Source organism: Ascaphus truei, chromosome 5 (genome assembly GCF_040206685.1).
Source record: "Ascaphus truei isolate aAscTru1 chromosome 5, aAscTru1.hap1, whole genome shotgun sequence".
NCBI classification, from domain to species: Eukaryota; Metazoa; Chordata; class Amphibia; order Anura; family Ascaphidae; genus Ascaphus; species Ascaphus truei.
In genome coordinates, this window is record NC_134487.1 from 24,945,284 (window position 1) to 24,971,637 (window position 26,354).

The 26,354-nt window shown below is 46.1% G+C and overlaps 2 protein-coding genes across 2 annotated transcripts in view; both read right to left on the reverse strand.

Moving 5' to 3' along the window:
• The window catches only part of UCMA (upper zone of growth plate and cartilage matrix associated), a 36,494-nt gene extending 22,779 nt beyond the window's left edge, over nt 1–13,715 (reverse strand). Inside the window, exon 1 of the mRNA XM_075599504.1 lies at nt 13,432–13,715. The gene's annotated coding sequence lies outside the window, so the exon portion shown is untranslated. The remainder of the gene's footprint in view (nt 1–13,431) is intronic.
• A 2,224-nt stretch (nt 13,716–15,939) lies between these two features.
• The window catches only part of LOC142494879 (phytanoyl-CoA dioxygenase, peroxisomal-like), a 32,059-nt gene continuing 21,644 nt past the window's right edge, over nt 15,940–26,354 (reverse strand). The window contains exons 5-9 of the mRNA XM_075599505.1: nt 25,298–25,379; nt 22,210–22,391; nt 20,641–20,790; nt 19,217–19,351; nt 15,940–16,876 (exon numbers count right to left, since the gene is read on the reverse strand). Of these exons, the coding sequence (XP_075455620.1) occupies nt 16,823–16,876; nt 19,217–19,351; nt 20,641–20,790; nt 22,210–22,391; nt 25,298–25,379 (603 nt within the window). The 3' untranslated portion in view covers nt 15,940–16,822. The remainder of the gene's footprint in view (nt 16,877–19,216; nt 19,352–20,640; nt 20,791–22,209; nt 22,392–25,297; nt 25,380–26,354) is intronic.

Sequence of the window (26,354 nt, forward strand, 5' to 3'; positions counted from 1 at the left end):
CATGTCAAGCAACTTCAACTCATTATTGTTTGAGAAGACCACCGATTAATATCTGATGGCTGTTGTACCTCTCAGCTCTTGTCCTCCTGTGGGGTTGGTGTCACATTTTACTTCACCATATCAGATTTGTATACCCATGGTAAATTAGTGGCCCATCTTCATAAAGGGAGGGGCCCTAAGAAAGCTGGTCCTGTGCCTCTAGCCACTTCAGAGTCCAGTTTCTTAACACCTTTGCTGCCCAAACCTCACTCTCCATGACACATGTAGGATATTTACTCATATAAAGACGGCTAAACCCAGTATACTTCGTTTCAGATGCACCCGTCCTTGTGCCAAATGGAAATATGCACTTGTGGTCTGGATTGATTCCATGCCTTCTAGTATTACAGAAAGACAAATATCCGATATATACACCACAAATATATGCAGGCATTCATGGTTGCGCTTAGCTCTCCTTCATCTGTCTTTTAACACATTCACTGCAGGTGGAGTCTCTAAAGTATGCCGGTACACAGATTAACCCACGTTCATTCTCCGTGCGTCTCCCTCTTTACCTTTTTCTTGGATGCCTTCCTGTTTCCCACAAGCACAAAGCTTGCTCCATCCTTCTTAGGCCGTGGTGATTATACAGGAAAATGCGCGCGGTGCCACGTGTAGCAGCACCACGCAGCACCACGCAGCGACAAAACAAATACTATGCATCCCCTTCAAAACGCTTATACCAACCGTGACTGTGCGCTGCTTGCTACTGCAATGCGTGCGGCAGTTGAAGCGTTTTCAAAATTAGTTTTCTGGTTGCGACAGCCGCATTCCGTGACGCAGCCATCCAATCAAAATCAGATTTCAGCCTGCAGTCGCACGCGCAGAACAATGTGCTTGTACACGTCGCTCTGCGACCTCAGATGCGCGCGCACATTATACTGTAGTATAATCGGAGCCTTACTCAAACCTACCTTTTCTCATGCCCTCTTCTACCCTTTCTTATCTTACCACTTCTTTCTAATTACACTTATTTGTCCTTATCTGCACTTCCGCATAAACTTTTTCCTGTGTACCAGTTAATGCTTCTAAACCCCAGGTTTTTTGCTTTTCAGTCTCTTAATCCTAATTTCTAATGAAGCTTCTGCTGTTATTCTAATGCACACACTCTTGTACTCTTTCATACATTCTTCATAATAACAATATTTTAATATTATACAGCCATATTCCTACATATTTGTATTCAACAGATCATTTCAACTGGTGATGAAAAATCGCTTTAGGTTGCTCGAAACACATGGGGGTATCTTAATAAACAACTATGAAAAACTTATGACAGTTGTAGTTGAATGTGTAGAAGAAATTGGAGGAATTGCTTGACACGGGAGACAAAGACAATTCACCAGGATCAAGGCACCAGACAGGATATAAAGTATATTTATTCTGGCCGGAGCCAGCAGACACAGCATAAATCACAAAAAGAGCTTACGCTCATCAAACAGGGGGATACGGGGGGAATCCTAGCTAGCTAGTTGCAGGGCAACACTTCTCACGGCTTACCCAGAGCATCTTCCACGTCCGTAGGGGTCCGGAGCTTCCAGGCTTCGGGGAATGCTATTTTGCAGCAAGCACTTTCAAATCTCCCGCTTGTATAGTCTATGAGCCTCGTTCTGGGTGTGGCCGGCAAAACCATCGAAAAGTATATAACACGTAGGTCAGATGGGTACCCTGGGTACAAGACTGAAGAGAGGATCACTCTGTTGATGAGGGTGTGGAGTATTGGGCGCAATATCCATATGCACCGGGTAGAGTATAGGCCAGAAAGTGGGCTACCCAGAGAATATAGTGTCACTGTCAAGGACATCACTGGTAGGGAGGGCCAAACGCCAGATCCTAGGCACTACTATTAGTATGGTAGAGTGGTATTCTCCATAGGAGCAGAGCATTCTGCCGGTCAGCAGGCACTGTCTGTGATATGTTATCATGAGATGCGAACAGAACTGTATAATGTATTTTTATATATAATGCTGTTGGTTATGTGTTACAGTGCTGCCTGGAGGAAGGTCCTGCAAATTTTGACGTTGGGGTTCACCAGGGGGAGAATGTAGCCATGTATAAAAATGGTATACAGTTCTCTCTCATGCTGGCAGTAAACCTGGTAAGTATGCAGGATTGCCAGCATCAATCATGGAGGTTTGCCCTCATACCCTAGTGATGTGTCATATGTACTCAAGGGAAGTGGTAACATGCTCTGAGTCCACTATTAGTGACACAAGAGGTATGGCTATTTCCGAAGTCTATATAAGACACAGCACTGCCCAAAGTTAGTGTGTCTGCAGTGTGTTAATCAGTAAGGTTCAAGGGTTCTGGAGGTCTGCAGCAGTTAAGGCTGTCAGATATAGTCAATAGCATCTGCACTGTGATCAGGGACCTGACACAGGTGGTGATCTCCCTGAGAGGAGAGGTGACTCAACTCCATTGGGAGGGAAGAACCTTCTAAAGGGATGTGCTGTAAAGGAATGAGCGGCTGAGCATGACCGCTGTGAGGGGCAGTCTGCCTAATGATGGAAATAAAGATGCCCAAGTTCACCAAACCCTTGCTGTGTGAGGGTGAAGTTCTTGCACAGAAGGAGGCACCACAAAGGAGGTCCTCATCAGTCACATCCCCCTGCGGACGCAGAGATCCTGATGAGGTGGAGGCGCTGCATCAGATGTGAGTACGGACTCTAAGCACACTACCTCAGTGCCTGTCTTGTTGATATCCCCACCAACATCATGCGGGAGACTCAGGAGTCCTGTAGCCAGCAGGTGCACCACAAGATACATCCATGTCATGGGGGCCAGTTAGACCACAGGGGACAATATGAGATTGGGTGGTTGGGGACAGGCCAGAAACACTGTTACATGTGTTAAACAAGAAGAAGAAGATTTCCCGCTTCAGGCATCTTTCCTTATTTGACTTGCTTGGGGAGAAAGAAATGACGCTGTCTGGACTTGAGTTTCTCCAAACCAGATGTCTGACTCGATTGATTTTGCAGACACGGTGACAGCAGCCTCGCCCTTTATGGCCACAATCTCCCACCTTTACAGCTCTGCAAAGTGTTGCCAGATCTAACTTGGCCCTGTCCGACACTACTTAAATTCAGCCGGCTTAGAATAAAAGATGCGTTTTTTATTAAACTAGATGTACACCCCCAATCTGATTGGTTGTAGTACCATGTGATGGCAGCCATTTTATTTAAAGGATGTGATGTCCCTGCCTTTAATATGATATCCCATCCTTAAAAAAAATGGATCTGTCACATGGTACTACAACTAATCAGATTGGGGGTGTACATCTCCCAATTCGATTGGTTGGATTACCAGGTGATGGCAGCCATTTTTTTCTGGTGATGTCATTTTAAAGGGAGAGAAGCATAGCCTTCCGGATTGGCTGCTTCCTCACTTAAAGATGACGTCGCATCCTTTAAAAAAAAAAAAAAAAAAAAACCCAGTCACATCGTACACCAGCCAATCGAATTGGGGCGTACCATTTGACACTCAAATGTGATGTCCCGTCTCATTTGAGCTTAAGAAGCCGACGAGACAACATCTGCCCAATTGGATGACAAGTAGAGAAGACAGAAGGAAAGAAAAGAAAGAAGAAAAGAAAGAAGAAAAGAATGATGATCTCAACGGAGAGACGTCTCTTCAATAGATATGATCACGGACCTTCTGCGCATCGGCTGTTGAGGATCATTGCGTCGAGGATCAAGAGTTGGTGCTCGCGTAGGACGGGGGTGAAGACATCAATGGTAAGAAAAACAATGATGGTATTTTATTTAATTGTGTATTTTTTTTTTTAGGTTGCCCATTGACTGACTGCCAATGTGTTTATCTATAATAATAATATAATAATAGCATGTTCTTGTATAGCTCTGCTAGTTTTATGTAGTGCTTTACAGAGGCATTTTGCAGGCACAGGTCCCCGTGGAGCTTACAATCTATGTTTCGGGTGCCTGAGACAAAGGGAGATAGGGTGATTTGCCCAAGGTCACAAGGAGCTGACACTGGGAATTGAACCAGGTTCCCCTGCTTCAAACTCGGTGCCAGTCAGTGTCTTTACTCACTGAGCCGCTCCTTTTCCTTTCGGGCTATAGATAAGCACAGTGACACGCAATTTTGGCAAGGATAATTGATGCGAATATAGAGCCTCTTATTATCAATTGACAATCCTGCCTTCACGTGGTGCCCCTCGCTTATACCCATCAGTGGGTGAAGAGGCGGAAGGTAAAAGTAAAATTCAGCTGTGGAACACTGTTGAGATTGGCCAGCGTTTGTCTCTCTGTTGCCCAATGGTAGGACTTTGAGGGGTATATCTATCTTCATAGAATATGTAGCCATTATTCCCTGACGAAGTATTGAGTTACGAAATGCGTTGGAATTGCATTCAGTGCATTATTCTTCAATTGAGGATCGCACGTATTTTGTGTGTGTTTTAGAATTTCCAAGGACTTTTTGTTTACACCTAGTCGCACTTCAAGCGACGCAGCACGGCTGACGTCATCAGCAGTCATCCGAGGAGACTATCACGAGGAGACACCTGTAGCAGGCAACCAACGTTCTTGTTAACACCAGAGGGACTACCTAACATATCCCCCAGATGGGGAAACCCCCAACAACCCACCGAGACAGAGCAAGCTGAGCGGACCAGGACCGAGGGTACCAGCAGGAGCAGGTGTCTTGACGATAAGGATCCTTGGACGTTCCAGCAGGCTGTGTGTGATACGGTGTAGTGCGGGGGATGTCGTTTGTGGTAACATGTCCCTAACATGCCATGCTCATTTTTGTCTCAATTGATGTACAGTACGTGCTATACTTACCCACTGAAATTGGAATTTAATATACATTTATATACTACACTATGAGGTTTTGCGCTGTTTTTCTTTTTTCTTTTTAACTAGTGATTTAGAATGCGGAGCCTTTCTATGTAAGCTGCAGCAGTGCCTCATACATTAAATCATACAGGTTTATTTGATTTTTTTCCTGTTTTTTCATCAGCACTTTTGTGATAAGAATAGTTGTTATCCCCTTATTTTACACTAATGCACGTAAATCCATTTTGTCTTCATTGTTCACTACTAAATATTTCGAGTTTGTATTATTTGATATCACTATCTGGTGCGTGTTTTTTCTTTTCACTTTTTTCCTCACACACTATAGTGGCAAACCATGGCCATGGTTTAACACTGTGCCAATCAATGGGTAGCGGGGGTGGGGCATGGGGGTAGTTGCCCCGGGGAGGGTGGTTAGGCATCCCGGGTGGGTAGCCAGGGAGGGGGGTTAACCCCTTAATTACTATAGCGGTTACTAACCGCTAAGGTGATTAAGGGGTTAGTGGCCATTAGTTTGTTTTTTGATTGTTATGTTGCTGCCCACTGACGACGAGGAGGAGGACGACGATGAGGACGGCCTTCATCCTTATCAGTGGCAAGCAGAACTTTTATTTACTTTATGCCGGCTGGATAATGTTTTATTTTTAATGGGCAAATGAGCTATTATCCAGATCTGGATAATAGTAATTTTGCCCATTATTGTACTGCATGTGTTGGGGGGGGGGGATGTTGTTGGGGGTAGAGGAGGTGGCTAGTAGGGTTGTTGTATTTTAATGTTTCTTGGGTGTAGAGGGATTGGGAGAAGGGGTAGTTGCCCCAAGGGGTAGTTGCTACCCGAGTAGGCCTCTCGGGTGGGTAGTGGGAGTGGTTAACCCCTTCATTACCATAGCGGTTAGTGAAGGGGTTAACTCCTCCTGCAACCTTCCTGTCAGGCTTTAATCATGCACCCTGGGGCAACTACCCCCTTCGCCCACCCCTTGTACCCCCAACAAATCAGGTACTCAGGTTTAACCCCTGCATTGCCTTAGCGGCTAGCTGCTAAGGTAATGAAGCTGTTTTTATTTAAATTTTAACAACAGAGTACTGTGGCAGGGGGTCTCCGGAGCATAACCACATTAATTTCAGGTCCGGGGACCCCCTGCTTCCCGAGTTACAGGACCCGGTATGGTGTGCTGCTATCCCTGCAATGTTTAAATCTCCCGCGTCACGCGACCGGGACATTTAACCACATAGGAGATATTGGCACCCCATACGGGAGCCTGTATCTCAGGGAGCAGGGGGTGCCCGGACCTGAAATTAATGCGGTTCTGCTCCGGAGACCCCCTGCTACATTACACAGTTATTAAAATGTGAATAAAAACAGTGCGCTCGCCTGTAAGAGCAGTGCAGGGAGGTTCGGCTCTCGCTGTGCAGCTCTTACAGACTGCGGCCAGATCGCACGGGGGAGAACTTAGAGAGGCGTCCCGTAAAGTATTGGCGTTTTCCTACCTTATGGTTTGAGACTTGCGGTAATGCTTTCTGATTCTTCCTGAATACCGTGATAACACAAATGACAAACCGGTCGATGGAGCAATGCCACATCGTTCGAGATGGCAGCAATTTTATCGAAGCTACTAGAATAGGCTCCTATGTTCACACATTAGTTGGTTATTCTCAGGTCTCATAGGGAATTATTGAGTATTCATAGAGGGTACTGATCCCTATTTATTTCACTTTGACCTTGTGAGATATTTGTAGCACCAAACAGCAATAGGTTTAGCAATCCTTAAGTGACTATTCATCACTTCCAGTGGTCTTATTGACTTAAGTACTTCTCAGCGCCGTTTTATTAACAGCGGATACAAGTCAATTACCAGTCATTTATGCTGTAGCAATCTCTCGCCTTTACCATTCCATGCTAACATTTATTGAAGGGATTTATCCCTGCAATTGTGATTTTTTTTGGGTGTAGTGGCACTGTTCCTATGCTTTGGTTATAGATGCTACCTCAACCACCTGCGAATTTTAGTTAAAGTGCTCCTCCACCTATTAGTTCTGTATTTCTAGGTACAATAGGCAAGTGTCTTACACAATTAGAGGTTACTGATCCCTAACTATATATCCTGCCCTAACGATCTAAATTCATACTGCACCAGGTACAGAAACTCCTCAACTATTACTAATCACCCACAGCGGTTCCGTTGACTCTGATAGTGTCCTGAGAGGGTACTCAGTAAAGAATACGTTGCTGGTATCATTCTGACAACACTTATTACTTCCCTCTCTGGTTGTTGAATCTTTCAATGGAGTTGATATGGGTGAAGTGGCAGATGACCTAGTGCTCATACCTCCGATATAGCACGTTGCTCCCTCCATTATATCATTCTGTACTCCGATCAACTATACATCCGTCATCAACTACATACAGTGACTGAGGACTTAGCTATATCCCTAGTAGACTGTTCAGACTATATGGATATTAGATATATATAGGGGAGTTCGTCCATTCCATACTTCTATATCTAGATTACCATTTCAATTGGGCAACAAATGCCTCTGGTACCTAAGGCCGCGCTTATAGTGCCAGCGACGCGACGGCGACCAAAAACAAATGCATTGTCGCCGCCGCGTGCGCTTATAGTAAGCGCGACGGGGCGATGTGATTTTCGGAAGCCGGGAATATTTGATTTTTATGGGGCTGTCGCCTCATGTGACAGTCCTTGAACCAATCAATGCTCGGGTCGCCCGCGCCGCCGCCGCAAAGCGAAAAACAACTTTCGCTAGTGGTGACGGATGACGTCACGCGTCGCCGTCGCAGGCACTATAGGTGCAGAAGGCTAGTTAGTCTATTCCTAGTTAGAACATCAATTATCATACTCTGCTTCCTAGCTGTGTACATAACAGCAGTAGGATACAGGTATTAAGGTGCACTTACATCCAGTTGATAACATTCCCCTTCTTTCCCTATCCATTGTATTAGGGATGTTTTATTGGTACTCTGTACACTTGTTAAAGGACTCTGTGGACTTTATTGTAGCCCATAGCCCTTTCATACTTATTAGACCATAACATTTACCTCAGTGCTGACATTGGATCAACTCAGCCTCATTTTTCAATTTTAATACCATTTATTTTAATTATTTTGTAAATAAAGTTGATTAACTAATATCAATAATCATCCAGCAGGGAGGCTGAGTGTCCGCAACTGGGTTTACTTTTTCTCATATTGATATATATATATATATGTATGTAACAGATTTTCTGGCCTGACTGACCCACCCAATCTCACATTGGCCCCTGTGGTCTAACCAGTCCCCATTACATGGTCGTGTCTGGTGGTGCACCTGTTGGCAACAGGACTCCTGAGTCTCCCGCATGATGGTGTATGGGGAATGCCAACCCAGACAGGCAGCTGAGGTAGTGTGCTAGAGTCCTACCTACATACAGTGCAGCGCCTCCACCTCATCAGGATCTCTGCGTCCGCATGGAGATGGTCCTGATGAGGAACTCCTTCCCGGTGGTGCTTTCCGCTGGAGAGTAACTTCAGTCTCACACAGTGGAGTTGTCTTGAAACAGGGCATCTTTATTGATCAGTGGGCCAACTGCCCACTCACAGCTGGCAGCTCAGCCGCTCATCTTTACTGGTACTTCCCTTTGAAAGGTCTGTCCTCCTAATGGAGTGGGATCACCTCTCCTCTTAGGGAGATCACCGCCTGTCCAGGTCCCTGGACACAGTGTAGGCTCGCTGTCAAGGCCTGCCAGCCTTACTGCTGATTACTATAGAACCCTCTTGAACTAGAACTTAAACAACTCAGTTCCCATCCAATGACACACTAACTTTGGGCAGTGCTGTGTCTTATATAACAGAGGAGAATAGCTCCACTTCCTGTGTCACTAACAATAGACACAAGGTATGTTACCACTCCCCTGATGTACATATGACACCTCACCAGGGTGTGAGGGCAAACCTCCATGTTTGAGGCTGGCAATCCTGTAATTTACCAGGTTTACTGCCAGCCTGAGAGAGAACTGTATGCCATTTTACAGCATGGCTACATGTAACACCTCTTTTTTTCCCTTTGTGTCAGGGCGGGGGCCTGAGTCCATCCTCCCTTGTTACACCTGTAACACCCTTACCCCTATCCCTATGGAAACAGCGGTAATTACGGTACTGGTGCTACCTGGTAGGCGTACAGAAGGCCTGGGCCTCCGCTCATAGGGAGCCTGGGGTGACTGTGTGTTCTATGTATGTGTATATATATATATATATATATATACATATATATGTGTGTAACGGGTATTCCCACCCCCCCCCCCCAATCGCAGATATTGTGTGGGTGCGGAGAACATACGGTGTTACCGGGTGTGGTGCTTTACCTGTTGGCTCGCAGGAGGGCTGAGCTTCCGCCACGGGGAATCTGGGGCAATTATAATAGGAGTAACCCTGTACTCGATGCAGCGCCTCCACCTGCGATGGCTCCCACCATAGGGGGAGTGGTTCCTCGCAGGACAATATATCACTCAGCACACCATATGTAAAACAGCTAATACCTTTACTAGTGTAACCATATTCATACATAACAATCAAACAATATATGAATAACAGTGCATCACTCTGGACGCATACCATCCCCTCACTCACATGTCCATCATCACATTCCCTCAGTCTCTTGAGTATCCACAACAGTAAAGAAAGTGTGTGTGAGGGATAGCGCTTCCCTGTGTTGGGGCCCGGTGGTGCACTTAAGGTATACTACCTCCCTGACCAGTCCTGGTCAGGAAAATCCTTGGAACTCAGCAACACCGCACAGTGATCCCACGGCGTGCTGCGCTGTTCTCTGCAGGAATGGATGCACACGCTGACTCCACAGGAAAGGAATCTCCAGCCTGAATGATCCTTTAATACAGTCTCTGATACACGCTGTACTGACAGTTAGGTACTGTCAGACAGAAATCCTCTTGCTCTCTAAATATGGTGAAGGAGTCCCTGTCCTAAGGCCGACCCTATACCATACAGCTTCCTCTGGTGTCATAGGGGACTAACTGGGCCCTGGGGTATACCTCTACCCTAGTCCCTGCACACAAAAGAACTCTCCATGTAGCTTCTGTCTGATCCCAGACTCTGGCAGCTCACCACGTGCAACTGGCACTGGTGATATACACACACTGAACAACTAGAAATCAACCCCCCTTCTTCCTATGAGGGGCCTCTCACTAACACAGACAGATAACTGATGTGGCTGCACTTCAAAGCCACAATGTTTCTTCTAGTCAGAGCACACAGCATGGCAGCTGTGTCACTGACTAGACTTTCACACACCTAAGGACCGGGTCCCTATCTAAGGGCCTTCCCTAAGAACTTACCCACTAACGTGGTGGGGAGTTGGGGCCTACCTGGGATGGGGGTACCTATCTGGTGTAGGAGCCACTTGCTCCCTACACCCTTCCTTCCCCTTCCTGCTCCCAGCTCCAACTGCTTAGCGTGCTGCAAGCCCGCGAAAATGTATCTACTTGCCTGCCTGGAGATCCTAAGCCCTATTGGCTCCCTGGCATCACGTGGGGCGGTCAGAGGCTCCTGGGACACGTAGTCCCTGCCTAGAGCCTTCCCTGGTAGGCTAGGGCTTTGCGGACTTTCTATGTCCTGCCCTGTGCATACGCGATCTCTCTCGGGCCGTCGAGACTTCCTCACTGTTTCCCTACTCTGCTCCTGCACTCGCGCGACTCTAACTGACTCTAGTGCCCTTCCTGCGCATGCGCGATCACTGCGCATGTGCGAGTATCTGGGCAATGGCGGCGCCCTCACCGCCCGGCTCCTGGAGCGCCGGGAGCCCGGTGACGCGATCGCGGCCTTGGCAACCGGCCGCACGCGTCCCCGGCAACCCCCGAGCCAGAGCCTGACCGCCCTCACCTCCCAGATCGCCTGGTGGGGCCGCCATTGGACTCGGCGGCACCCGCGATCGCCAGGTAGGGGAGGGGGGTGCTGACACTCCGGGGAGGCCTGGCTACATATATATATATGTGTGTGTGTGTGTGTGTGTGTGTGTGTGTGTGTGTGTGTGTGTGTGTGTGTATATATATATATATATATATATATATATATATATATATACACAGTGTTCGACAAATCACCCAAAAATCTACTCGCCCAACCAAAAAATCTACTCGCCACCTAGTCCCGCCCCCAACCCCGCCCCCAACCCCACTTTAAAATAAAATATATAATTAAAATACATTTAATAAATTCCTAGTCAGAACAACAATTAGTCCTTGTTAGGTGTGTGTGTGTGTGTGTGTGTGTCTGTGTAAATGTTGGATCTAGAAATAAAAGCCAGATGTGAATGACTTGTTTCCTGCACCCCTTAACCAGTGTCTGGACGTCCCCACTTCACAATATCTAAAGCAGCAATCCCGCCTGGGATCTTACCTGATCCGCAGTACCTCAATGTCCAGATACCTTCATTCCCACAATCTTATACATTGGAGGGGAGGTGTTCCTTACCTGTCTTCTGGGTTAGAGGGGGTTCCGATGGTTCCTGTGTGAAGCTTGAGTCAGATCTGGAAGAAAGCAGTATAAGTTATTTCGGTGTAGTATAGGGCAGTTAAGATATACAGGGTAAATAAGATATCCAGATCCAGAGTGTGAGAGAGTGTGGGTGAGAGCCAGAGAGAGTGTGGGTGAGAGCCAGAGAGAGTGTGGGTGAGAGCCAGAGAGAGTGTGGGTGTGAGCCAGAGAGAGTGTGGGTGAGAGCCAGAGAGAGTGGGTGAGAGCCAGAGAGAGTGTGGGTGAGGGACAGAGAGAGTGTGGGTGAGGGACAGAGAGAGTGTGGGTGAGGGACAGAGAGAGTGTGGGTGAGGGAGAGAGAGAGTGTGGGTGAGGGAGAGAGACAGAGAGGGGAGAGAGACAGAGAGGGGAGAGAGACAGAGAGGGGAGAGAGACCGAGAGGGGAGAGAGACAGACAGACAGGGAGGGGAGAGAGACAGACAGAGAGGGGAGCAGGGCAGAGCTGGGGCCGCTATTCTTGGAGGCTGCAGTGGGCCGGGCCCGAGCAGGTACCGGGGGAAGGAGGGGGGGGGGCGCACACTACCCACTGCAGAGCTGGGGCGGGAGACTACGGTGGACCGAATCTGGCGCCACCAGCGCCATGTCGGGCTGCCGGGTCCCAGATCTATTCCCCCCTGTAGCAGGCGCCTTGCTCCGTTCTTGCTGCAGCCTCCCGTTTAGGCCCCGCAGGGCGGTCGACGTGCAGGAGAGGTGAACGGTGATGAAAAGGGGGAGTGAACGGAGGTAAGGGGGGGGGGGGTGAACGGAGGTAAGGGGGGGGTGAACGGAGGTAAGGGGGGGGTGAACGGAGGTAAGGGGGGGTGAACGGAGGTAAGGGGGGGGTGAACGGAGGTAAGTGGGGGGAGGTGAACAGAGGTAAGGGGGAGACAGGCTGGACTGGGGAGAGAGCAGAGAGAGAGACAGGCTGGAGTGGGGAGAGAGACAGGCTGGCGGGGGGGTTAAAATGCTCCCAGTCAGTCAGTCACCCACCCAGTTACCCAGTCAATCACCCAGTCAGTCAGTCACCCAGTCAGTCAGTCAGTCACCCACCCACCCAGTCAGTCAGTCACCCACCCACCCAGTCAGTCACCCACCCAGTCAGTCACCCAGTCAGTCACCCACCCAGTCAGTCACCCACCCACCCAGTCAGTCACCCACCCAGTCAGTCACCCAGTCAGTCACCCACCCAGTCAGTCACCCACGCACCCAGTCAGTCACCCATGCACCCAGTCAGTCAGTCAGTCACCCACCCACCCAGTCAGTCAGTCACCCACCCAGTCAGTCAGTCACCCACCCACCCACCCACCCAGTCACCTACCCAGTCAGTCAGTCACCCACCCAGTCAGTCACCCACGCACCCAGTCAGTCACCCATGCACCCAGTCAGTCAGTCACCCACCCACCCAGTCAGTCAGTCACCCACCCAGTCAGTCAGTCAACCCAGTCACCTACCCAGTCAGTCAGTCACCCACCCAGTCACCCACCCTCTCTCTCTGTGTATCACCCACCCTGTGTGTGTGTGTCACCCACCCTCTCTCCCCTCTCTGTCTCTGTCTGACAGGCTCCCCGGACACTACCTTACTCCTCTCTGGCTCCAGATACTCTGACAAGGTCACCTCTGTACCGGGGAGGGAATTCTGTCTCCCTAGGTCTCTTCCTTTTGGCTGTGCCAACCCCAAGATGGCCAACACTTTTCAGTATGAAGGGCCATGCCAACCATAACATGGCCGACACAACACTGCTGTGTCTCCTTAACAACTGAGCTGTTCTTCCCCCAGGAGGCAAGAAGGGGGATCCCTGCTACACACCACAGTCAGATGCACCAGACGAGACCCGATAGCCTCTTCTCTCAGGAAAAACCCTCTCAATACACTATGTACATTTTATAGTGTAAATGATGATGCTACGCTGTTGCCCCTTATATAATCCCAGTGTCTAATGTAGCAGCCAAATTAGCCAATGTTAACGCTGACACGGCGGTAGAGGGCTTATCTTAAAATGGAGCGTAGTCGTGCTGCAGGCCTATTAAGGATGGAATATTTGTCATACGTTAGTGTACCTTCACAAATGAGACTCAAGATGGTGGGAACGGGTCGTCTGGCTGTGTTATCCAGTCGCATCTTAACAAGTATCCACTTTGCAGCTTGCGACGTGCCTTCTTCTCTCAACTTCTCGAGCCTAAGATGGTGCTGGCTGTCAGACTGTCTCTAGCTGTCTCCATGTGCGTCACTCAGGCTGTCACTAGCTATCTGTCTCTCTGACTGTCACTAGCTATCTCTGTCTCTCAGTCACTAGCCCTGTGTCTCAGTCACTAGCCCTGTGTCTCACAGTCACTAGCTATCTCTCTCTCTCTCTCAGACAGTCGCTAGTCATCTCTGTGTCTCTCAGACAGTCACTAGCTATCTCTGTGTCTCTCAGACAGTCACTAGCTATCTCTGTGTCTCTCAGACAGTCACTAGCTATCTCTGTGTCTCTCAGACAGTCACTAGCTATCTCTGTGTCTCTCAGTCACTAGCTATCTCTGTGTCTCTCAGTCACTAGCTATCTCTGTGTCTCTCAGTCACTAGCTATCTCTGTGTCTCTAAGTCACTAGCTATCTCTGTGTCTCTCAGTCACTAGATATCTCTGTGTCTCTCAGTCACTAGCTATCTCTGTGTCTCTAAGTCACTAGATATCTCTGTGTCTCTAAGTCACTAGCTATCTCTGTGTCTCTCAGTCACTAGCTATCTCTGTCTCTGACAGTCACTAGCTATCTCTGTGTCTCTCAGACAGTCACTAGCTATCTCTGTGTCTCTCAGTCACTAGCTATCTCTGTGTCTCTAAGTCACTAGCTATCTCTGTGTCTCTCAGACAGTCACTAGCTATCTCTGTGTCTCTCAGTCACTAGCTATCTCTGTGTCTCTCAGTCTCTAGTCATCTCTGTGTCTCTCAGTCACTAGCTATCTCTGTGTCTCTCAGACCGTCACTAGCTATCTCTGTGTCTCTCAGACCGTCACTAGCTATCTCTGTGTGTCTCAGACAGTCACTAGCTATCTCTGTGTCTCTCAGTCACTAGCTATCTCTGTGTCTCAGTCACTAGTCATCTCTGTGTCTCTCAGTCACTAGCTATCTCTGTGTCTCTCAGACCGTCACTAGCTATCTCTGTGTCTCTCAGACCGTCACTAGCTATCTCTGTGTGTCTCAGACAGTCACTAGCTATCTCTGTCTCTCAGACAGTCACTAGCTATCTCTGTGTGTCTCAGACAGTCACTAGCTATCTCTGTGTGTCTCAGATAGTCACTAGCTATCTCTGTGTGTCTCAGACAGTCACTAGCTATCTGTGTCTCTCAGACAGTCACTAGCTATCTCTGTGTGCATCTAAAAGACAAACAGTTGCTCTCAAGATTCTATCCATTTTTCTTCTTCTCCAATCCCCTCTCTCCTATCAAGTGTTGCCAGGCAGATCACGGACAGTGTTTTATTCATTAAATCGCACCAGGTGATAGGCGGGACACAAATTAAATTCTGTATACATACGCATTTATTTAGCAAGGCAAGATGGCCGCACACACTAGGTACAGTACCTGTATAGGCAGATGTGGTGCAAGGTAGAGAGGGGGTAACTAACTCAGTACGGGTCATGTTAGTGATCCAAAATATAGACAAGAGATGGCCAATTTGGCCCTTTAGTCCTGTGGTTGAGAAGCAATACTTGTCCTATTGCTGTGCACGTCTGAATACAGTTATATTTTAATAAACAATGCTGCTGTAAGTATGAGATTGAAGTGTATTTAAACTCATAAAAAAAGACACAAATACATTTGCCACATTAGGATTTTATTTTAAATTAATTTACAATTTTACATTTTGTTTTAATATAGTATTAATAGTTATTTATACAGAAAATCAGACACTCCTTAGGCTGACATACAATTAAATGGACACATAACTGAGAAATGTATGTAGTCATCCCTGGCTTCTTCCTTAAAATGTCTAAATTAATACTAGGAGACAAAGACACCCTATGGACAGCACTCGTTGTGTATGATAATGTAATGGTGAGTAACTTAAAAGTATAATACTTTATTAATACTAATTAAAATAGATGTCAAAAGCGTTGAAACCAAAAACAACTGACATTGGTGACAAAACACACAAGACAGACAAAAATCCACAATACTATAACTGAAACCTAGGGGGAGGGAGAGGGTCTAACCAATCTGCTAAATAGCAGAGAGAAGCTCACATAAACACAATAATTAACCTCCTAGTCCAGCAATGATAGAGTTAAAAATCCTGTAAAATAGATACAGGTAACGGTGGACTGACCATGCACATGTATATACTTAAATGTTATACAGAGTATATAACAGTTGAATTAGAACTCACTAGTGCTTAGATTCGTACAACCATAGAGAGTAACAATGATCTAATGTGTCTGATATTGCGGGACCCGTAGTATTGTGGATTTTTGTCTGTCTTGTGTGTTTTGTTACCAATGTCAGTTGTTTTTGGTTTCAACGCTTTTGACATCTATTTTAATTAGTATTAATAAAGTATTATACTTTTAAGTTACTCACCATTACATTATCATACACAACGAGTGCTGTCCATAGGGTGTCTTTGTCTCCTAGTATTAATTAAGTTCTCCCCCCCCTTTTTGCACCGTTGTTGACTTTACTCTAAACTACATATTACAGGCTGATGCGAGGGTCTCCATCCCCTTCCCCCCCTCCCCTACTTTTGTATCATTAAAATGTCTAAAGACAGGGTCGCCGACTGGGGGAGAGAGGTGGGGGAGGTGAAAAACCTACCCTATTGTCCTAAGCCTGGTGATGGAGGGAGGTGGGCTAACTTCATCAGAACTTGGGGTGTTACTCCCTACTCTTCCCCTCCCCCCCAACCCCCAACACTCAGAAAGCACGTTGCAACCCTCCCCCTTCCTCCCTTCTCTCTGCTCAACACCTGCCCTACACCACCCTGCAACCATCTGAAAGTGCATTAGAAATCACTTCGAGAGCTCCCTGAAAAACTTGTGTCAAGATTTTGCGAAAAATATTGTCGAATATACAGGTGACTATTTGCATTTTTTTCTTTGAAAAATATGTTGAGTGTGCCAATTGTTATATATATTTCTCTAGCGGCTATTAAGGGAGTAATTCTATGTCGTCAGACGTGGCTGTTTTCAGATGAAATTACCCATTGAAAGCAGTGGGCGTTTTCAGCCGAAGACGGCCTGATCGGTCACTATGTACAATATAGCATTACCCCATAATCTTGAAAGCAAATCGCAACATATGCCTTGTTGTACCATTTAAAAGATAATCTTTGTGATAAAACGGGTCACTTGAATTAAACACACTTCGGATATTCTTTGTGAATAGCAATTACATAGAGGTATATATATTTCTGTGTTTAGGTTCTTATTGGGACCATTTCTTCTTTTAAAAAGCAAATCAGAGGAGAACCTGTTAAAGATTTGTTCTCTCTCCTTGTACAAGACGTCCTCTGATCATCCATGCATCCTATGAAAAAAAGAAAAAAAAAATACTTTTGTATATAAATATATTAAAATAGCAGGATCAAGTCAAGTATGTTGCAGACGCAAATTGATGGGCTACACCCCTTTAACATTTTATTAACAAGATCTTGTTAACAAAAATGGTGGACCGCATTTTAAACCCAAAAGCCATCATTACAATCTATGGTATAATCTAGTGGTGGCCAACCTTTTTTTCCCAGGCGTGTCAATTAATGAGCACAATTTTTTGGGCAGGCCACTAGCCGTCTGCCCCCCTACATCCAGTTTAAATGAATAGCTCTCTCTTCCCCCCGCCCCCCTCTCCTCCCTCACAATTCCACCGCCCCCCCTCCTCACTCACAACGAGTCCTGCCGGTCCCATGGCAGAGGGGAGCTGGGGCCGCGTGGGCAGATGCGTAATATGGACTCTACTTCCGGGCGGGGGAGAATCATGCAGGTCATTACAAAAAAACTATTATAAATCTATAAGGCTTCTGCTGATTGAACGCATCAATCTGCAGAACTCCCAGAATCTCACAGGCTCTGCAGTACACGAGACTCTGTAAAAGCTTGCACATGGTTACATCAATAACTCTTACGTTGCTCCATTAAAAGGTATCACAACCGAGAACATCTTGACACTTGTACAGGACCAAAGGCTACCCTAAACATGAGGGTTAATGGAACATTTTAAATGTGGCCTTCCTCTGGGGACTACTAGTTAATATAAGGGGTTAAATGGCCTTAACGTGTATGGGTAGTATCACTCCGGTATTGCCCCTCCCTACCATGTGATGTAAGAGGTCTGGTGACCAGTGATGTCACAATAGGGAGATCGGCTCTTCATATTATAGGGTGACCAGATGCCCCGGTTTTTAGGCCTCTGTCCCGACTTTAGGGGTGCTATGCTGTCCTGGTCTTCTATCCCGCTGGCTAGACATGCTTCAATCAGCGGTTGCTGGCCGCTCGTGCGCATGCGCGACTGGCAAGTACCGATTGTGCATGTGCAGCCGGCAACGGCTGATCGCGCATGCGCAGTCAGCAAGTGCTCGTCTCACAGGCGCAGTTAGCGCTTGCCATTCGCACATGCGCAGTCGGCGAGTACCGACTGCTCACGCGTGACATTTGTCCCATTTTTTTGCCTGGACAATGTTCTAGCGACAGGTTCCTTTCAGTTCTACAGAGGGCCTCACCGTGAGTAATGGCGTAAAAAAGGTTTAAGTGTATATGTGTAGTAAGGATGTCCTGCCACCGTTATTGTTTTCAGTGAGGGAACGTGCCCTATATAGTCAGCGCCTACAGTAATGGCCCAAGATTGTTCTCCTGAAGGAAGAGGACTAAGCATGTTCTCAGCAGAAGTTCTAAGAGTTGTAGCTCCGGAGCATGATCGGATCGGCCCCCACTGGAAGGTCCTCAGTAAACTCCTGATCCGATAGGTATAGATGAAGAATGCCGTCCGCAGTAACGGAATAAAGATCCCAGAGAATAGTGTGTGTCCCAACAAGGCTCCACCAGAGATAGGGCATTATTGAAGCTATGCAGGACATTGCCAATCTAACCAATACTAAGGGAAACAAGCATAAGCACCGCCTCAGCGTAGGAGTGAGAGCTACCAGGGGAAGACGCACACCATATTATTTGCTACCAGTTAAATGTCGGAAGTGAAGCCTGTCTTTTTATAGGGTGAGCATTATGAACGGCTGTGAATAAACGCTTGTTTGTGCTATAAAAGTTCCTGGCGCCCATCATTATTCTATCTGCATATCCACACCCAGCCTGCACGTGTCCAGCACCCTGATAAAAGGTATGAGAGACTGAGCAAAACCATATATACCCAACTCGATGTAAACTCCTTTACAGCCGGAAAAGGAGGGTTACATACAATATCAGGTTCCATTCCTGAATTTCAATCCCAGACACAAATGAGCTGAAACTGACTTTCCATGTGGCAGGACAGGCTCTCTCTGAAACTGGACACCAGTAAGTGGGAAACAATGTTACCATTATAAACCAGGAAAGGACAGACAACGGAAAACAAAGCGAGAACATGGAAGATTAGACGAACTGGGGAAATAAAAACGTAGAAGTCGTCAGATGTAAAAATACAAAAGAAAAACAGAAAGGGGCAAAAAAAGGCAAATCCAAATCTGAACAAAATGAATTATGATATGGACAAATGATGACGGGGGAAAAAGTGCAGCTGGAAGAAAAAAAAACTAAATAGTATTTTTATTTTATTTTTAAGCTTTTTTTCTTCTATTTATGTAACCAGTTTTCTGCCAGAGTGGACATCGCTCACCCCTCTGTCAGCAATTGGGTTAAATAGGACAATGGTGTAAATCACCTTGAGAGCGAATTCGGAATCCACTCCATAGCGTCTCAGTGCAAGTTCTGCCACTTCCTTCTCAACGTTCTCCTGAGACGTGCCCTTCACGTCGATGTAGTTGCAATCGGAGCTGGCATAATGGCAGGAAATGGCCTACAAAAGGGCAAAAGGCAATGACATTTCTAAAATGATTACATATATTACAAAACAAGTTGCTTTTCCACTGTTTGAGAAAAAGGCAGCCAGCTGCCCGAACAGTCAGGTTCTGACCCATTGCTGGTGAGCCAGTCAATAGTGCCAACTATACTGGACATCTCGGGATGCAATCAATTACATTGTTACCACCGATGGGGTCATCAAAAATAAGGTCACGGTGCTATGGCCCCATCCCTCCTCTTACCTCTCCTGAATCTAAAAAAAGATCATTTAATTCACCTCTAAGAACGGAGGGGGACAGACTGGTGGAGCGCAGTATTTTGGGAATTATTGTGGATTGCTGATTTTTAGATGAATAAAAACCAAGATGAATGAGGGTTTCCCAATGAAACGTAGTATGCTGTAATATGCGGCATTGGCAACTAATACGGTGCCCTGCTATCTGCCTAATTCTTTTACATAAAGCGCTGTGACCAATACAAATTGCTGGGGATCAGAAAACATGATACCCCTCCAACCACTTCCAAGCATCAAACATTGTCCGAACCCCATAATCTAGAGAGAGGCTCAGAGCTTGGTGAGAACAGACAAGCAGCTTCTATTGTAGGCAGTGTGATGCTCTGCAGATAAGGAACCGTGGACAGCTGCAATGAAATGCTGCTAAAGGGTTTCACATCGTCATTTGAATTTAGGAATGTTCCCACTATTTTCGCTCCAAGTCAAAACCTGCGTAAATGAGGAGCGTGCATCTATTTTCCTCAAATAACAGTAAAAACGAGACATTTGTAGTGTCGTTACTCCGAGTTATGCGTCTTGCAACACAAAAAAGGAGGATATCAAAGCAAAGGATTATTGCGCTTTTAACCCTTTTGCAACCGGGCGGGCTGCACCGCGTTGCAAAGCAGGATTTAATATTCTTACAGCAAATACAAATACCACTTGTGCGCACATTCACACGTCTCAGACATGTGAAACCCTGCCTCTCACCATCATCTCTTAGCATGCAATGCTTCCACTGCAGCCAGGGATTCTGGGAAATGACATGCAAATGAGCACTCACCGTGCTCATATTCTTAAACATCTGTGCTAGTCAACAGACATCAAAATCATTACGTATTAGAGGAAAAGTGAGCCGTTTTTTAAATAATTTAACCAACGAGTAAAAAACCTGTATTTCTGGAGTGCTACAGCATGGGAACGAGTGGTAAGAATGACTGGAGAGTACAGAACCAGCACGGTGTACGAAACCCCGGTACTTGTGCATGTTATTCACAGTGACGGGGTACCTTTCTGAAGCCGGCTGTCTTGTTCATTCCAGATCCGTGGATAAGCAAGGGGTGGAAGAACACGGTGTCTCCCTTCTCCATGGAAAGGTGGACTCTGGGGATGTTGGGATCATAAGTACGCACCCCGTGGTACATCTTATTCACACCGGCCTTTGGAGAAACAAGTACAGCTCGTCGGACTTACATCGAAGCCGCGCAAAGACATTATACATCAGCACAGTGCTTGTACAAACACAGTGTGCAGAAGGAACATTAAGGCAGCATCTATCCACAACACCTATATACAGTACCTGATATACACATCGCAGAGCACCATTCGGGATTTACCACCAATATGATAATGAGATAATAATCCACACAACTATCGTCTTCCTTCAAGAACTTATATTTCCTGTTACCCTACGATTAACCAAATCACCTTCTGAAATACTTCAGCTTATGTGACGAGGTTAATTCTCGCTTTGTTAAAGATCTCTGGATAGCAGCGCCGTTCCGGGCTGCGAAGAGGAGATGAAAATAATTATAGTCCGCTCAATTTTACCGTGTAGACTCGCTGTGCATTTATGGCGAGGGTTCGCAACTCCAGTCCTCAAGGGCTGGAGCAGGGATATCCTGAAAACCTGACCTGTTGGTGGGCCTTGGGGACAGGAGTTGAGAACCCCCCCGGCATTAAATATTTGTAGAAATATTTTCCAATTCAACAGGTGGTCTGTTGCATCCAAGGTGGACAAACGCGTTTGAAGACAGTTAGCTGCTTGTGATCTTGGACAAAATGACTCACAAACGGGCTGACATTATACATATGTGTCCAATTCCTTGTTTTCATTCAATAGTATAGTTGGAAAAATTAATAATAAAAAAAAAACGTGTTTCATAAAGCTACCCTGGAATTAAATTAAACTGTGAGGGCACACATACACACAGCGAGCAAAGGTGTAGATTCTGTGAACAATGACAGAGTTTAAAAGCAGGGGAACCTGGTTCAATTCCCGCTGTCAGCCCCTTGGGCAGGTCACTTTATCTCCCTGTGCCTCAGGGACAAAAAATAGATTGTAAGCTCCACAGGGCAGGACCTGTGTCTGTAACTATCCTATGTGCTGTGAACCGCGCACTGCACTAATTGTGAAGCATTTTGAGTCCCATTGGGAGAAAAATGCTGCATGAAATAAAAAAAAGTTAAAAATTTACAGATGTATGTAGACTCCCCCCCCGGATAACAAAATATTCCAGTATACGTCAAAATATTTCCATAGGATTCAATGCCAATGATGGAGCAGAATATCACAATATATCCCAACATATCACACCAGAATAAACAAAGAAGCTCACTGCATCTGCAAATGGAACAAAAAATAATCCTAATGTTTTTGCCAGCAGTTAAAAATCAATAAAAAACTGCAGCAAACTCCTTCCAATCACATCAACTTGTAATACCCTAATAAGCATGTGATATAAAACCAGGGATTACATTAAGGAGTATGAGATAAAAGCAGAACGTTGGTGTATTTTCATGTGTTAGGACTTGTGTGTTCCTCTCACTGTCTTCCCTATAAAAGGCAAATCCTTTACCTCCCACTCGGGGTAGTCGTGCTGCTCGAGTGTCCCCTTGTGTGTCCCGGGAAGCACCACCAGGCACCCGTTGCTCCGGTCTATACGCTCCATGGCTGTCCAGGCGCACGCAATGCGTTCTGCAGGCCTGAATGGGAAGTAGTGCAGGTCCTGGTGCATCGGATGCCGGGAAGTCTTTTTACCTTGGGAGGACAAAAACCATGTCAACAGCAGAACAACAAGTCTCGGCTGCAAGAGAAGGGGAGGAGGACTAGTAAGCCCCAGTGACCTTGCACATGTCACTTTATGTCCTTGTGTAGCAGGCATCCAAAAAAATAGTTAATTCTACAGTCAAGGACATATTGTACGTGCTGCCCGGTGTACATTTCAGCACGATATAAGAAAATGTCATCATTAATATCTATTAATTAACATTAAAACTCATACTTTTAGCCCAAATCGAGTTTCCATCCAGGGTATCATCTCTTGGGGGAATCGGTGATTGTACTTTTTAAAAACACACAAACAGAAATGTGAAATGTCTCAATGACACTTATTCGGGGCTACGATCGAGGTCATCCCTATATATATATATATATATATATATATATATATATATATATATATAAAGGGACCACTCGCAACATTTTCTACAGAAATATGGGTGTTGTTGGCTGAGGGAAGTGCCCCGGGCAGGTGGTTATACCGCCACATTGTACAGTATATTTGTACTGTAGTAACATTTTTTTTAAATCTACACAGCTAGTCCCTGCATAATAGTGCACGTGACAAAAAAGGAAAAGAAAAATAGCAGGTGGTTTAAATCAGGGCTCCACAACTGGTGTCCCACGAGTGCCTAGAAGTGACTCTCCGACTCCACTGCCCAAGCAACTTGTGTGAAATTAGCAGCAGCAAAAGAACAATTTTTGACCCAAACACTTGTAAGTTAAAACAGAGGTCCGCGGCACTTAAAGAGGCCCCTCGTTCTTCCCCAAAGGATTTAAATTAAGTGTGCGATTCCTCTGTCCCTGGCCTTAACCTGGTCTCCGGCGGCTTCTGGTAAACGCGTCGTCATGGCAACCCGGCGGCAAATGACGCCGCGGGGGGTCACATGACGTTGCAACGTCAAACGCTGGAGAAAAAGGTAACGGGAGGGGGGGGGGGCGGAGCAGGGAAGGAGCAGGCAGGAGTGTGGATATGGAAAACTAGTTGAAGATCCCGCTTTGCAGTATACAAGCTTTTAAATGTTATCCTGTGAGATTCGGAAAATTGTATACCGTAAACCATTGTTGGTCCAATCAAAGTTATTGTACGAGTGAGTTTAGGCTCATGACTATCTCGTGAACCAGAAAATCCTTTCTAATAAAGGCAGCAGAGATGCCTCATCAGGAGAACTTGTAGGGGATGGAATCGCATGGATTGCAACTTTAACGCAGCAATTTGTGCTGCTCGCACAATATTTCCTTCTTGGGGTTCTCCCACAGAGAGAAAAAGATACAAGTCAATGGAGCACTCAAATACCTTAGTATTAGCAGAAGGTGCAAATGAGTGAACAATAGTATTAACTTTATTACTCATCAATATAAAAATTCATGGACTCACTATGACTACCACGAACTGTCTAGAGTAATAGGTTAAAATACGGATGTCTTGTCAACTCCAAGATACCAGTAGGGTTAGAGTACGAAGATAATGGTATGTACTGTAGTCATCAGTGGGCTGAAATCAGTGGTGCTGCCCAGTGAGTGGATCACCTCAATCAGGCTTCGTGTGTACTTCCTAAGGCCATATACAGTAGTAAGGCTAAGAGAATACTCTAGGAGTGCTCTGCTAGTTAATACTATTGTTCACTCACTTGCACATTCTGCACTTCACTACTAAGGCTACGGCCCCAGTGTTGGCTGCTGCACGCGCGCCTGGCGTCATAGCGGTGCATGCACAGCTTAAAGCCGCGATCTGTGGTCTGTAGGGAGCGATGGGAGGCGGAACCAAAACAGGGAGGGGGGCCGCCGTAAACGAATGAAGCGGTCTCAGTTGCTGTGGCACCGTAAGCACTTCATCAGCATCCAGTACAGTATTTCTGCCATCTTTGTTTGCACTGCAGTGGCTCATCAAAAGCCTGTCTTGTCCCAACACCGACAGGATTCTTCTGGCACTGATATCCCTGTTTTCAGAGCTTCAGCTTGGAGCTCCTCCCCCCCCGGGCCCCCTCCTCCCTCCCTTCGCTGCCATTGGCTCCCCGCACACCACGTGACCGCGTCGCCGAACAGGAAGACAAAATTCTTGTCTTCCCTGCTGGCTGATGCGCTTCGTGAGTGCCCAGAACATTAACCACTGGGGCCTGCCTGATAGGGGCGAGTGGCTGGTGCGTGGTGCGCACTCCGAGACCACCGGGATCTCAGCCTAAGGAGATTGAGGGCTCCATTGAATGGGATCTTTTTCTCTCTTTGTTATATTCATACTATTATCCCAGCACCACCCCTTTACACTCTTCTTTCAAGTTTACTCTACAGGCAGAGCTAGGGTACCTCTGTTTTGCTTTATATTGGGGTTCTCCCAATGCAGCGGGGCCGCTCTCTTACCCTCTGGTTACAAAGATATATAGTTTTGGACTTCTTAGGAGCTTGGTATGGTCGCAGATGGGAAACCAACAATGTACAAGGTCATTGAAATAGGGCAAATGCTATTTTTCGTAACAATTAAATAATTTCCAGAAGACACAGGCTGCCTGTAGGACTGCACAGCCATAACCTATGTGATGTCCTGTTACGGGTCAACGCCTCGAGGGAAAAAAGGGCCTAACTAGGTAGACTTGCTGCTTCACCCTTGTCTTCTGATTCACCTCTCAAGAGAAGGGAAGAGGACAGATGTGAAGGGTTTGCACAAAGTGCCAAAGAGAAGCATATTTCAGAGAAAGAAGTGGTGGAAGAGAGAGGCCGTGCTCTGAACGACTGAATAGGGTCCGATGTTTTCCAGCGTGGGGGCAGACGTGGCCAGCCAAGTTGTCCTCATCCGATGTCCGTTGCTATGTTTGTACAGTTAGTGAGATCTGCTGTACGATCAATTGTCAGTGTTCCTATTGTAATCTCCTGTGTGCAGCGTTCCTTACCTGCATCCGGAGGCTTGTTTATCAGCATGGTATGCATGGCCATGATGTTAGGGCCTGTGAAACACTCCACGTACTTGATGATCTAGGTTGCACAAAACATTTTTCGGTCAGGTACTTAAGACCGAACTGTTCATTCTAGACCTCAATAGTTCAATTGTTCAAGACCAAACAGTTCAGGTTAAATTAGTATGGCAGCTTTTTGGTAATATTATATATAGAATGGATGGAGTGGCCCTCTAAATCAATATGCCCTGTGTCCCTTTGTTGCATCAACAGCACAGCCAGCGTGAGCCTTACTTCCACTGTAATCTGACTTTCATTGCATGGGAAACGCAGGCAGCATGCAACAGGTTAATCTGGGGTGAATTCCCAGACAAAATCATACACAGAAAAGAACTGTATTGTATTTGCTTCACTAGGTGTGTTCCTCGGGAAGCAGCAGCTGTTTGGGCAGGAAAGCCAGCATGCAGGGACATCCAAGGACTCCACACAGATCAGCAAGACTTTGCACATTGTGAGAGCATTACTTTTACTGTGCAATTCATGTGGAACTGTATTAAAGGTACTACACCATAGACACTTTTCTGTGCACACTTTTTTTCTTCTATAGACTTTAGAACAGGGGAGGGCAACTCCAGTCCTCAAGGGCTACTAACCGGTCAGGTTTTAAGGATACCCCTGCTTTTCTCAAGCTCTGTCCATGTGGTCAGAAACGTATGTCGCTTTGTGACTGCCTGATGTATTTCTGAAGATTAAATCATTTTTCTATATGAGTGTGCTGCGGATTCTATCCTTTTGTATATCTTGCAGACCGGTTGGTGTTCCCTGTCTGTCTACTAGCACCTGGATCTCTGATAAGTGTAAATTACTTTTTTATGAGTGTAGTTCTCTGTTTGTGTGCACCCAGCATCAGTGTATATTTAGTGTGTGTATGTGTGTATGTGTGTATGTGTGTATATATATATATATATATATATATATATATATATATATATATATATATGTGTATATATATATATATATATATATATATATATATATATATATATATATATAT